Genomic DNA, 13,306 nt, shown 5'->3' with positions numbered 1-13,306 from the left:
GCAATGTATGCAATAAAAATGAAATTATTCAAAATCAACATCCCAATTAGAATTTGGACTAAAATATTTGACAGTGTAATCCTACCAATAGCACTTTATGGAAGTGAGGTTTGGGGGCCACTCAATAAACTGGATTTTAAAATGTGGGACAAACATCCAATTGAAGCCCTACATGCAGAATTCTGTCGGAAAATTCTACAAGTCCAGAGAAATACACCAACTAATGCATGTAGGGCAGAATTGGGCCGTTTTCCAGTAATAATGAAAATACAGAAAAGATCATTAAAATTTTGGCTACATCTAAATTCAAGTCCAAATTCGAGTCTGCAATTTAAAGCACTTCAAGCCCAAGAGCTGAGCCCAGAAACGAGCCCTCTCAGTCAGCTGGTGTTGGACCTCACCAACCAAGCTGACGCCAGCACTGCTTCAAAAGAAAGAATTCCAATAAGCAAAATTATGAACCAATCAAAGGAATCATATTTACAATACTGGAAAAACGAAACAAAATCCCAAAGCCGACTAAATTGCTATCTGACCCTAAACAGAGAATATGAATTGGCTGATTATCTCTACTCTGTCAGAGATACGAAGCAGAGACAGATCCTTACCAAGTACAGGCTGAGTGACCACCGATTGGCAATAGAAACCGGCAGACATAAAAAGACATGGCTACCCAAAGAGGAGCGTGTATGTGGTCACTGCATGACAGGGGAGGTAGAGACAGAGATGCACTTTCTCCTTTACTGTGATAAATATTCCTCACAAAGAGATTCATTATTCACAGAAATGACTACATATATTCCAAATTTTTACAAATTGAACCCAGAGGAAAAACTAAGAATACTCATGGGCGAAGGAGCAATGGCTCCTCTTGCAGCCAAATATGTATTTTCCTGCCATAGCCTGAGGGACACTGAATAATAACATCTGCATAGTAAACAGTAACTTACTTATTATTACTATAATTATTAATGTAGACTGTTACCATTTTATTGTTATTATTTACTACCATTTGCTATCATTTACAATTTTGTTACAATGTATATTGTATACATTGTTGCTTTGGCAATATTGACACAATGTTTTTCATGCCAATAAAGCAGCTTGAATTTGAGAGAGAGAGAGAGAGAGAGAGAGAGAGAGAGAGAGAGAGAGAGAGAGAGAGAGAGAGAGAGAGAGAGAGAGAGAGAGAGAGAGAGAGAGAGAGAGAGAGAGAGAGAGAGAGAGAGAGAGAGAGAGAGAGAGAGAGAGAGAGAGAGAGAGAGAGAGAGAGAGAGAGAGAGAGAGAGAGAGAGAGAGAGAGAGAGAGAGAGAGAGAGAGAGAGAGAGAGAGAGAGAGAGAGAGACAGAATGTGTGTACCAGTACCTGGGTATGAGTGAGTTGCACTCTCCAGGGTCCAGGGGGTTGATGTCACAGCAGGTGTAGTCAAAGGTTCCGTTCCACAGGTGTTTAGCCAGCTGGAAGGCTACTTTCCTCTGGGCCAGAGTCACCTCCTTACCGTGCCAGACATACACCTCACTGCCAAAGTCCAACACCAACACCTGCAGGCCAGGGGTCACAGAGAGGAGCAGTCAGCACCAGTACAATGATGTACTTTCACTTTCAGCTCAAAATGGGCATTTAAAAGTGAGGATCTCACAGGTCAGAGTAGTGTACCTGTCATTGTCTAAATCTTGATTTAGGAGATACAGCAGTCTGATCAACCAGGTTTCTTTTTCCATCTCGATCTTTACTTGATTGGAATCCAATCAGAATGAAAATCTATATCCTCATACCAAACAATGTTAGTAGTAGAAGTAATGTCTGACCTGTTTGGGGCTGAGCAGCGTGCATCGGGGAACCTTCCCCCAGAAATCGTCATCGGGGACCAGTTTGTCATCCACTAGGCGGTAGATGCAGTTGGTTTCTACGATGGCGCTCTCATACAGCTCATCCTCGTCTGGCGTCCCCGCGGCTACAGGAAGGACACAGGAAGTGTTAAAAACTGGTGATGCTTTCAAGGAATAACTGGGAATCATTTGTGGGTAACATTTCAGTTGAGGGGACCCATAACACATTCAAAATAAAATAAACTTACCTACATAGCCATGAATGTATCAAGCAAAAAGAAGGGACCCCAAAACATGACTGATTGAAATATGTTTGCCAAACTAACCTACAGTTTGCCGTATACTGGTAGCTGGTAGGTAAAATGTTAATTCCACAGTTATAACCCATTAACTACTTCATCCTTACACTGGTAGCTGGCCTGTCCGCCCAGAATCTTCCAAAACTCCTTGGCAGCATAGCTGTGTGTGTTGATGCCTTCCTCGATCAGCTCTACATAGTTGGCACGGCAACCCAGATCTCTCTTGGTCTGAACGAACTGGGCCAACTCAGCAGCCTGAGAAGGGAAGACAGAAACGAAGCAAATTGTTCATTCTTAGCCCAAATCAAGTGCAATTCATTGTGCTACATATTTAGTAGCTCAATGATTCTTGAAAGGGACCATCTCTTTTTTCCACAAATATTTGTCTTAATGTTTACATTTGAAATATATATTTTGACACTTTAAGCACATGTCACAGAACAGGGATTAAAATATTTCAGAATATTAATGACGGCGATACTCAAATACATTTTTGCCTCTAAAAATAAAAGATCAATACAAACATTTGTAAAATACTCAGCACTGACGGAGTGGTATACGCAGTAGCAATTGAGTTATTCCTTAGTTGATTTGACTCTAAAACCTAATTAAAATGAAACATATTTGAACTTGAAACATATTTGATATTTGAACCAAAATGCATATTCTATCAGGCAGATCGAGTTGACCGATCACGGTTGTGACCATGGCGATTCCAATATCGTTTGTTTAAATCTATCAAAAGTAGAGAACTTTCCAGAACATCAGTTGTCTTGTTGGACTACATGTAACGAGGACATGAACAAGGGGTCCTTATGGTATAGCTGACCCTTTGCATTCCTGATTCATTTAGGATTTTAGACTCATCTCAGGACACATCTTTTAGGAATCACAGTTTTGGGAGAAATATTATTTAAAGTCAGAGGGATAATGCAAGAAACTACATATGATTCTTTGTCAGTTAATATCCCATTACTTATTGGTAGAGTTTGAAATTGGAATATTTTTCTCTGGATAAGGGCATTTCCAGGCATATAAATTAATCATATTTAGAAAATTCCCAAAACAAATATTTTCCCTTATAAAATTCTGCTAAATGAAATAAAAAAAAAATAAAAATGTCCCTTCCGCACAAGGATTTGATCTATTAAGAGTGAGGTGAAAAGATGTCATCTTAAAAAGCATATCCTGAGATAGACCTCATACGCAAGTGTTGTGAACAAACCCCCATTGGGTTTTTATAGTCTGAATGATCTTTTTTTCTTTGAGAGAGAGAGAGAGAATTTCAGAATCAGGTCAGTTTTCTTTCTGGCCAATCAGAGCTAGAGTCTGTTTGAAACAATAGCTGTAGGTCTGCGTTTGTGTCTCAGTGAGAGGCTTCCTGTTACGGCAGCTGTTCTCCCCTCACACACACCACTTCCTGTGTTGCTACGCCAACGCTACTTCCTCCCAAGGCCGGGTTTACTTCCTGCACGTGACTTGAAGCAGCACACGCCTAATATTTACAGACCTTTAAAACCCACCGACAGGGTTACACGCGTTCATCTGAGCATACCTACACAACGCTAACACTGTGTGGACAAGCACTGCTTACAATTCCATGTAACCTATGACAATATGAGTGTATTTGATGCGCTTGTGATATGGATAGCTGCTGAACACAGCAACAAGATCAACAGACTTGCCTTAGCCTTCTCGATGACATTGGCAAACTCTCCAGTCCAGACAAAGCAGTGATGAGGAGTGATGAGCAGAAAGCAATCCCCGCTGTTCAGAGAGGACGCTCTGGGCTCCACTAGTCTGGTCTGGACATGCCGTCGGCCTGGTTAATATAACAGACGAACACGGATAGATATGGTATATTAGTGGTTGTTTTGATTTTTGAATGGAAGTTAAGAGGCAGTTAAGAATACACTACTTTATACATGAAGACTGTGTCCATCACTGTTTATTGGATTTTGTTTGCCCAGGGTAGAGAGAGGTGACCTGGGTAACATGATTAAGCACCACAGCTGCATGGACGTGGTGTGGAGGCCTAAAGGAACCAAAATAACTACAACAAACACTGTCTGTTTTTAAAATATCCTCTGAAAAGGAAAGGACACCCTGGAAGAGCACCCTTCGTGGCTTTGGGTAAAAATGAGGCCAATTAAGCTATTTTCCTCTGTGGACCTCGGCAGCACTAGGAAATGGGTTACTGTTGGGACAGATACTGTATGCCTTGTTGGGACAGATACCGTATGCCTGACCCACATGCAATAAGCAGCAAATAGGCACAATACACACAACCGTTTCTTCCTTCCCCAGACTAAAAAACTGCCAGAACAAAATAATAAGCTAATTTAGACGATTAGCGTGCCGCAGTCAGACAAAGGAAGCACAACCAATTCCCTACACAAAGGGCTACTTTTAACCAGGGCCCATAGGGCTCTGATGAAAAGTAGTGCACTATGTTGGGAATGTTTTGCTGCTTACTGTTCTGGATGGTTAGCCTTAGCATGCTCGTTACAGGCTACAGTGTGTCTCACCCGCGAGTCACGGAAGACGGAGGTCTTTCCTCGTCGGTCTATTCCAGGAGGCTGCTCTCACTATCGGGTCTAATCTAGGCCACCCGGCATCCCAAAACGACACCCTACTTCTTACATAGTGCACTAGTCAAAAGTAGTGCACTACATAGGGAATAGGGAGCGATTTGAGACACAAGCCCAAGAAATTGGTCTCCTTAATGTGACAGTGCGGTGAGAGAACGCGCTGCCTTCCTTCTTTGTGAAGGTAAACCATCATCAGTATGCTGCAGATAAATGAGTGTACTATTGGAAGCGCTTGTTGTGAAATACTGTCAGAGGGACTGTTGTGCACAATGTATTTGGGATTCCAGCTTAGCGCTTAGCCTATTACACTGTTCCGTTTAGCATTGTTGATATGCATGTCTCTCCTAAGAACTACTAGCAGATGGTGGTGGGTGGTTAAAAGTTGAAAGCAGCATTCATGTCACCATCTAATCATCTCTTTTCAGAGGGGTGTGTGTGTGTGTGTGTGCAGCCAACCACATTCTTTCCCTGGGTTTCTTATCATGACTGATCCCAGAGTTGACTTTTAGTGAGGCGAGAGGTCATCTGTCCGTCTCACCTTTGACCTGCATGAGCATGAGTTTCTTGTAGGGCACGGCGCTGTTGTTGGACATCTGCTCGGAGATGTTGACGCTCCGCAGGTTAACGCTGCTAAAATTCTCTTTACTGGCCAGCCCAGCCAGAGCCACCTCCGAGAATCCACTGTTCTTACACACTGGAACAGAGATGGACCCGTCAGAGGAGTTCTACACAGAAGACATACACTGAGTGTACAAAACATTATGGACAGCTCTTTACATGACAAAGACTGGCCAGGTGAAAGCTATGCTCCCTTATTGATGTCAACCAGTGCAGATGAAGGGGAGGTGACAGGTTAAAGAAGAATTGAGACATGAATTGTGTATGTGTGCCTTTCAGAGGGTGAATGGGCAAGGCAAAATATTGAAGTTCCTTTGAACGGGTATGGCAGTGGGTACCAGGCGCACCGGTTTGAGTGTATCAAGAACAGCAACGCTGCCGGGTTTTTTCCACGCTCAACAGTCTCCCCGGTGTATCAAGAATGATCTACCACCCAAAGGACATCTAGACATCTAACTGTGGGAAGCATTGGAGTGAACACGGGCCAGCATGCCCTGACGAATGGAAGCTGTTCTGAGTGCAAAAGCAGTTGCAGCTCAAACTTAGGAAGATGTTCCTAATGTTTTGTACACAGTGTAACACACACACACACACACACACACACACACACAGTGCCACCTCTGAGAAACCAGAGTTCTTATTCACTGGAATACAGAGAGACCGAGTATGAGATATATAGATGCATCATATACACAGTAGACTTATACACACACATATTGTACATTACACACCGAGACCAACTACACACACACACACTACAGCTGAAGACTTTATAAATACTAAAATGTAATGAGATTAAAGGCAACACAATACTCTCGACCCTGAAATACAAGAGTGTTCCTAACATTATTAGAACAAACCCCAGAACCTTTCAGGGCCCCCGGTCTCATGGCGTGTTTTTATTATCCTCCTAAGAGATGGGAAGAGGAAGTTGCGAGTAACGAGTCTTTCAGTTTGTAGCTTTAGTGACGCTGTTATCCCCGACACAGCCCGCTGCAGAAGTTGCCCTACTCACAATGGTAGAAAAACAACAGTCAACTTTTGAGGATCGCTTTGAACAATACCAGGAAACAAGGCTGCGTACCGAGGCAAGGCTGCCTAACAAATATCTATGGGCCCTGGTCAAAACTAGTGCACTCCGGAGGAAATAGGGTGCCACTTGGGATGCAGCCAATGTGTTTAAATGCAGGTCCCCTTTTACGTCTGCTATCCTAGGATTCATTGTGTTGAACTCATTTATAGAACAGAACTACAAGACCTGATTTGAATCAGTTCAAGCAGTGTAGTTTCGGGAGGAGTTAGGAATATAGACATTGAAAGTGTGCTCTGGAGAGCTGGCTGTCGTGGGAGGTAAAGGAGAACACTTTCCCATAGTGCTGTTGTGATAACGTGCGTGCCAGTCACGCATGTTGTAGAACAGCCTCCCATAGCACTACAAAGTCCACAAGCCACCTCTGCATAGCCTGGATTTAACTTCATTTACAACTGAAATGCCAGGCTTCTTTTTTTTCTCATCTTCACTGACAGCTGAACCTCTTGCCAACCCTGCCCTCATTCCAGAACCACTAGCATGACCTAGGCTACGGGTTGTTGACTCACTCTTCTCCTCCTTCATCCTCTTGCTCTCCAGCAGGCCGATGTTGAGTCTCTGCTCCGTGTACTCTTGTCTGATGTCATCTCTGGCCGCCAGCATCTTCAGAGGGTTCCTGGACGACTGGACGTTGCGCACAGGACGCACGGACCGCTTGTGCTGCACCATGGCGGAGGTCAGCCTAGGGAGGGGAAAGGAGAGTGGTCAGAGTTCAACAGGAAGCAGGTGCCAGGTTTTTACAGTGTTGACTAAACCCTGACCTCTGCACTGTGTGTGTGTGTGTGTGTGTGTGTGTGTGTGTGTGTGTGTGTGAGCGCGCACGGGCGTGCTTACTTGGGCATCTGTGTACCACCGAAAATGTCGTCAAAGTCATCGTTGATGTCCACCTTGCTGTTCATGTTCAGGGGCATCTCAGCCACTTGGCGGTAGAACTTATCAAACATCTCATCATCCAAGTTCATGACCTCTTTGACAGTCTTCTCCGTCACCGTGATGGTGGACTCCCGCAGGCCGCCCACTGACGGGGACAACACGGAAGACGGGTTATCTCAGGCCTCAAAAGAGAGACAGTCGGTGCAAATTCGTGCTTCACCCCCCTTGGCCCTAACTCTTTCATGTTTGCAGATCTGAAGGGTCTGGATAGGTATGAGCAGTGTAGAGGTGGAGCTTCCACCATATTGCTTCCACCTTACAGACCTGCAATCATTACAGGGTTAGGGCAAGGGGGAGGGGCGCGTATACTAGAACAAGACACTGACCTTTACTGTTCAACCTGCCCAGGAAAGACTCCAGCTTATCCAACTTCCTGTCTGACTCCAGGTTCATGTCTGGTTTTGCCTCGATCTCTGCAAAGCAACATAATAGTACAGCAATTACTCTGAATGGCGAGTGACTGACGTCTACACTTAATCACTGTCCCAAATGGCACCCCTAGTCCCTATATAGTGCACAACCTTTGACCAGAGTGTGCATTTAAATTAATTTAGAAGAGATCCATCCATAGAAAAATGTCAATCACATGCACCAGAAATGTGTCAACCTGGAAGTGTGTGTGTTGATTGCAAATGAAGTTGAAATTTAACTCTCTCATGCATAAATGCTTTTCAGTCAGTGAGGACAACCAAACACTATCCCAGGGTTTTACATTCCATTAGACATTGGTTGCCAGACAGAATTACAACGATCAGTCACACCAATAATTACTGTCGCTATAGTGATTACACGCGCCGTTTAGAAGAAGGCACCATGCATACAACAAAGGCAGCACAACAGCAAAATCATTTTGAAAACACCTTCAGTATCAGATATTTCCTTGATTTCTCATAAAAGGGAAAATCAAAGATGACCGATTATAGCCAGCTGTCAACATCGGGAAAAATTGATTACGTTTTGTAGGTCAGTCCTAAGTTAATTGGTACAGACAGTAGTTTTGTAGTGATGGGATAAAGTTAAGTGCTATTGACTTTTCAATAACACGGCTGGGATAAACAAGCCTCCTACAGATTTCGTTCATGGTGTTTACATTGGGACGGCATGTGTCTAATGACAGTTAAGGACACAACCCAGTCACAACCGTTTACCCCAAACGACACAACCCAGTCACAACCGTTTACCCCACACGACAAGGTGACTCAGACCCTCCATGTCATGACTAGGGCCTAGTAACTGAATAAGGTGAGGCCTCACATGACGGAGAACGAGAGACACAGCAGAGAGGAGAGAGAGGTTCTTGCAGAATTATGATTTTTATCCCCTTCTCACTGTGAACTCGTTCAGTCCTCCTCAAGCGTTTAAACGCTTGGACTGGTCTAATAAACATGCCAAACTATCCATCTTCACCAATCCGATGCTTTTAAATGAATCCGTGCGAGTGAATGAGTGCACACAGCCAAATTGGGCTACTGACCTTCTAGAGGCTTGGAGATGGCAGGAGTGGTGTTCTTGGGTTTGGAGAGGAGAGACATGACAGGGCTGTTGATGAGAGCTGAAGGAGAAGCCAGACCTGAAACAGACACATAATATAAATGGGATGTTCCACTACGTGAAACAACAGATGAGACGGAGTAATTAAGGGAGTGACTGGGGACAGGAAACACGTCTGTCTGACGGGTACCGCACCTAATGTAGGTCATACTGCTAATTGGATTATAGGGGGTCCATTAAAGAACTTCCTGCACGAGTGAAAAAAATAAGAAAATGTTTTAAAAAAATTAAATGGTCATACAGTATACACCGGATAGGTGCAGTGAAATGTGTTTTACAACTGCCTGAGTGAATAAAGGAACGGCAGGATTATATGGAACGGATGTAACAGAAGTGGGAATTGACACCGTAGACCACTTTCTATCTACTGACTACACAAACTCTAGCTCTGCGGATGCGTGATCGTATATGCACGCACGTGTTTTGCCACGGGGGGGTGTATCATACAGCATTAGATGACCCCTGACCTTTCTTGACCATGCGTGCGGCCACGGTGAACTGCGTGGAGTCGTTGGCAGCCCCAAGGCCCTTGGACTTCCAGGCCTCCTCTCGGGCCACGATCAGCTGCTTCCTCTCCTGGATAGACATGTCTATACGGCGGCTCTGGGTCTCCTCTCCTCCTCCCATCCTCTGCTAGGAGAACACACACACACACACGAGGTTAGGGGGATGTGAAGCACGGGTTATGTCCCAAATGGCTCCCTATTGTGCACTACTATTGATGGACCCTGGTCTAAAATAGTGCCCTATAAAGGGAATAGGGTGCCATTCAGTGAGGTGAAATGTTCAGAACTTTGAAGATGGTACCACACCACAACCCCCACAGATATTACTAACTAATAGATCATCTCCATTCCCCTAACTGTAGCAAAACCACTGAACAACATCAAACAACCCCCTTGGCTCAGAGTGGCCGACATACTCGCATGCCTCCGCATTAAAATAAAATGCCTGGTGTCTACTCTCGCAGATCCACAGACTACCCTTTAGAAAACGGCCTTCACCATCACATGAATGGACCGGTTTGACAGAGAGAAGTGAGAGAATGTAGATGGTGGACGGACGGCATGAATGCACAATACTCATTTACAGTTCATCTACTGTAGGAGAACCCAATCACCACAGAAGCATGGGAGTTGGAAGACGTCACGACCAGCACAACACAAAGTGTCACAGGCATGTCGAGCACACACACACACACACTTTCACCTGTTAGCATTTGTGGTTGAAAAACAATTCTAACATATGGTAAATTATCTTTTTGCGTAAGTATACACACACACACACACACACACACACACACACACAGAGACATCCTCAAACAAGGGTCCCCTAGACACCAATATTCTGTAGCCAACATCCAAGTTCTGTATCTGTCCATACACTAGACCTACTGTATGTGTGACCGTGTCCTTTGCGTATGACCGCAGGTCTATCTGCGAGTGTGTGTCACAAATACCACCCTATTCCCTACATAAGGCACTACTTTTAACCATGGCCCCTCACTCTGGTCAAAAGCAGTGCACTACACAGGGAATAAGGTTGCCATTTGGGACGCAGCCTGTGACTGTTGACTACTGGAGTGGGTGAATGTGTCACCTTCCGTCTCCAGGGGTGCCTCTCATCCCTAGCCATAGAGGGACTGGTCACTGTGGACGTGGGGGGGCTGAAGATGCTCGACGTGGGGGGGCTGGTAGCCTTCATGTGACCGGGAAGATGGGTGATGGGAGGAGGAAAGGAAGAACAGAGGAAAGAAAGAAGAGGGGGTGAAATGAGAGGAAAGAGTGGAGGGCAGAGGATGCATCCTAAAATTTTTTAAAAGAGCTAGCCAGAAGCCGCGCCAAAAGGTGTGACATTTCATCTCGCCATCACCATGAAGCGTCAACATCACTACAACGCCTCCAGACGCATGGCTAGCAACTCTAGGAGCAAGAACAACTCTGGAGAGTCCTAGAACTTCAGGGTAGCGGATTTAACAGGAGAGTTGGAGCAGAAAACAGGCCGAGGCATTTTCTGGGAGAGTATACAGTGGATATAGAGAACATGCCTTCATAAAGTAGATGAGATGAGCTCACCATGGTAAGATACTGTATATGCCTACAGACGCATCATGATCTTTGGCATAAATACTTGGTAATAAGCACGTTATCGCGAACTAACACCATCTGCATAGAGGCTTTAACAGCTTAAAAGAACAACAACTGCTCAGACCAGCAGGGAGCTAGGTTGGCTATGCAAGCAGGTACAGTATGAAGGCCATCACACCGGATGCATGGTCTCACCTGGCTGTACTGATCGACACTTAGATCACCGTCAGGGAGATCAGGAGGAGGAGAGAAAGGGGTGGAAAAGACCGGCTCCTATTGAGGGAGGGACAGGGAAGACAGACAGGTTCCCACAGATGGACAGAAAGGACATAATCAACGACAGAGGGGAATAAACAGTAGAGGGGGCGGGGGGGGGGGGGGACAGTGATACCTCCAACCTTGTGTTTTACAGATGTGTAATTTGACAGTGGTTTGTAAAAATGGGAATCACCGTCATAGCTTGCCATACCTTCATCCAACACATTCAATGTCACGCAGTTTATACATTTGGGTTTAATGGCTGTATGGACAGGGAACACGAGCTGGTGAATTGGTTTCAGCATCAAATCCACAATGAAATCACCACTTCTCACTCTCACACACACACACACACACACACACACACACACACAGCCTTGAGGCTCGAAGCTACAGCATCAACCACAGTTAATAAGACACCTGATGAGCGGCAGGACTGAATTAGAGCAGGCCACTCACACCACGCTATTAAATAGAAAAACTGATTGGGTATATTTCCCCAAATTCCCAGGGTTTCAAGGAATCCCAGTTGGAAGAGTCCCGGATTCAGGCGGGAATAAGCAGGAAACCCAGGAATCCTCCAACCGGGATTTCAGAGAAAAGATGAGAACTTTGAGAAGTTACCGGAACGTTGCAACCCTTCACCCGTAAAAGCACCACTAGTAGTGTATAACAACGCCAGGGTGTGTGTTCGTGGGGAACCCAACACACCGGTCTTACCCAGAGCTGATCAGACACAGCCAACTCATCGATCATCATCATCATCCCTTCCTCCTATAGAAACGCAGCAGGGAGAAAAGAAAAAAGGACAAGTGTTCTTTTCGGTAGACTAGGTTGTCATCCGCATGGCTGACCCAGAACGTCAACCGCTCTCCCTCGCCCTCTAAAACCGTCACTGATCTTTGGATTACGGAGAGAATTTCAAACGCAAACTATATTCCAGCAGGTGTCATTCAAACAAAGTTTGTAAAATCAACCCCCCCCCCACACACTTTCAGTCCCTGATGTTGCTTTTTTTAGCTGTACTTTTAAGCATTTTAAAAGCAGTGACTCAGTGTAGATCAAACTCTTAATAGGCACGGACCAATGACATGCCAGATTATCATCTCATAAAAAGGGGATGTTTCTCCCTAATCTCTCCAATTCCTACTGTACTGTAGGCTACAGTACATCTCCTTTGATCTCGGAAGGGAGGTGGTCTTGATTGAGCTCACTGGCCAGGCTCAACGGGAGGATAAAACCATTAAAACATTTTTTTTTTGTAAAGAGCGAAAAACAAAAACATCCATCCTTCCTCTGGATTTCCTTTGAAGCCCTAAGCCTGGTCTGTTTTAGTTGATTCACTACTCGTTTCACTTCTATGCTTTGGTCTCAACTTTATACCTTTAGTTTCGTCGGTGTTCTTCGTTTAATCTACAGAGGTAAAAGACCAGGGTGTGTAACCAGTTCAGCATCTCAGAGTAACCGAACTGATCTAGGGTCAGCCCCCCCCCCCCCCCGTCCATGTAATCTTATTCATTGTGATTGAAAAGGGAAAACTGATCCTACATCAACACTTCTACTTTGAGATACTTCATGGATACGGACGCAGGCATTAAAAACATTCTTTTGGTTTCATAATTATTTTGTATTTTTTTTTTTTAAACATCCTAATGATTTGACAAGAGCAGTGTGCATTTTTTTTCCTGGTTTGGTGTCATCATCGCATGTGGAAAACCGGGACATATTTTTCCATCCGGTTATCGTCAATAAAACACTCGTGTTGCGACAAAAGCTGAGAAAACATGGATTGGTGAGCCAAAACATGGTTTGTCTGCTTGCATGGACGGAAAGGGGACAGATAAGGTTGGGAATAGTTCTAAAAAAAAAGAGAGGTATGTGGAAAAATCACCCACCCCCACCCTTTAAAAAAACACTCACATAACATCAACTACAGTGCTCATGCAGAGATTGAAATAAAGGTTTATTTTAGATGGAGAAAAAAAAAAAGACATGCAAAACATAAAGACAAATAAGACAGAATAGGAGAAGTTACATAGAACATGCATT

At 44.5% G+C, this 13,306-nt stretch overlaps 1 protein-coding gene across 50 annotated transcripts in view; it reads right to left on the bottom strand.

The window, feature by feature from the left end:
* The window catches only part of svila (supervillin a), a 162,865-nt gene that overhangs the window by 22,067 nt on the left and 127,492 nt on the right, over positions 1-13,306 (bottom strand). For 37 of the 50 annotated variants that reach the window (XM_090189830.1, XM_090189832.1, XM_090189836.1 and 34 more), the window contains 13 exons: positions 11,978-12,031; positions 11,195-11,272; positions 10,512-10,610; positions 9,380-9,545; positions 8,836-8,931; positions 7,688-7,774; positions 7,263-7,446; positions 6,938-7,110; positions 5,259-5,414; positions 3,815-3,951; positions 2,237-2,384; positions 1,810-1,955; positions 1,367-1,542 (listed from right to left, as the gene is read on the bottom strand). In XM_090189830.1, the coding sequence (XP_090045956.1) occupies positions 1,367-1,542; positions 1,810-1,955; positions 2,237-2,384; positions 3,815-3,951; positions 5,259-5,414; positions 6,938-7,110; positions 7,263-7,446; positions 7,688-7,774; positions 8,836-8,931; positions 9,380-9,545; positions 10,512-10,610; positions 11,195-11,272; positions 11,978-12,031 (1,700 nt within the window). The remainder of the gene's footprint in view (positions 1-1,366; positions 1,543-1,809; positions 1,956-2,236; positions 2,385-3,814; positions 3,952-5,258; positions 5,415-6,937; positions 7,111-7,262; positions 7,447-7,687; positions 7,775-8,835; positions 8,932-9,379; positions 9,546-10,511; positions 10,611-11,194; positions 11,273-11,977; positions 12,032-13,306) is intronic. The other 13 variants (XM_090189818.1, XM_090189825.1, XM_090189820.1 and 10 more) reach the window with 3 other exon arrangements.

The sequence above is a fragment of the Oncorhynchus mykiss genome, chromosome 11 (assembly GCF_057628025.1).
Source record: "Oncorhynchus mykiss isolate SJ-2025 chromosome 11, ASM5762802v1, whole genome shotgun sequence".
In the NCBI taxonomy this organism is placed as follows: domain Eukaryota; kingdom Metazoa; phylum Chordata; class Actinopteri; order Salmoniformes; family Salmonidae; genus Oncorhynchus; species Oncorhynchus mykiss.
The sequence above is the reverse complement of the archived record's forward strand: the minus strand, read 5'-3'. Positions and strand labels throughout refer to the sequence as shown.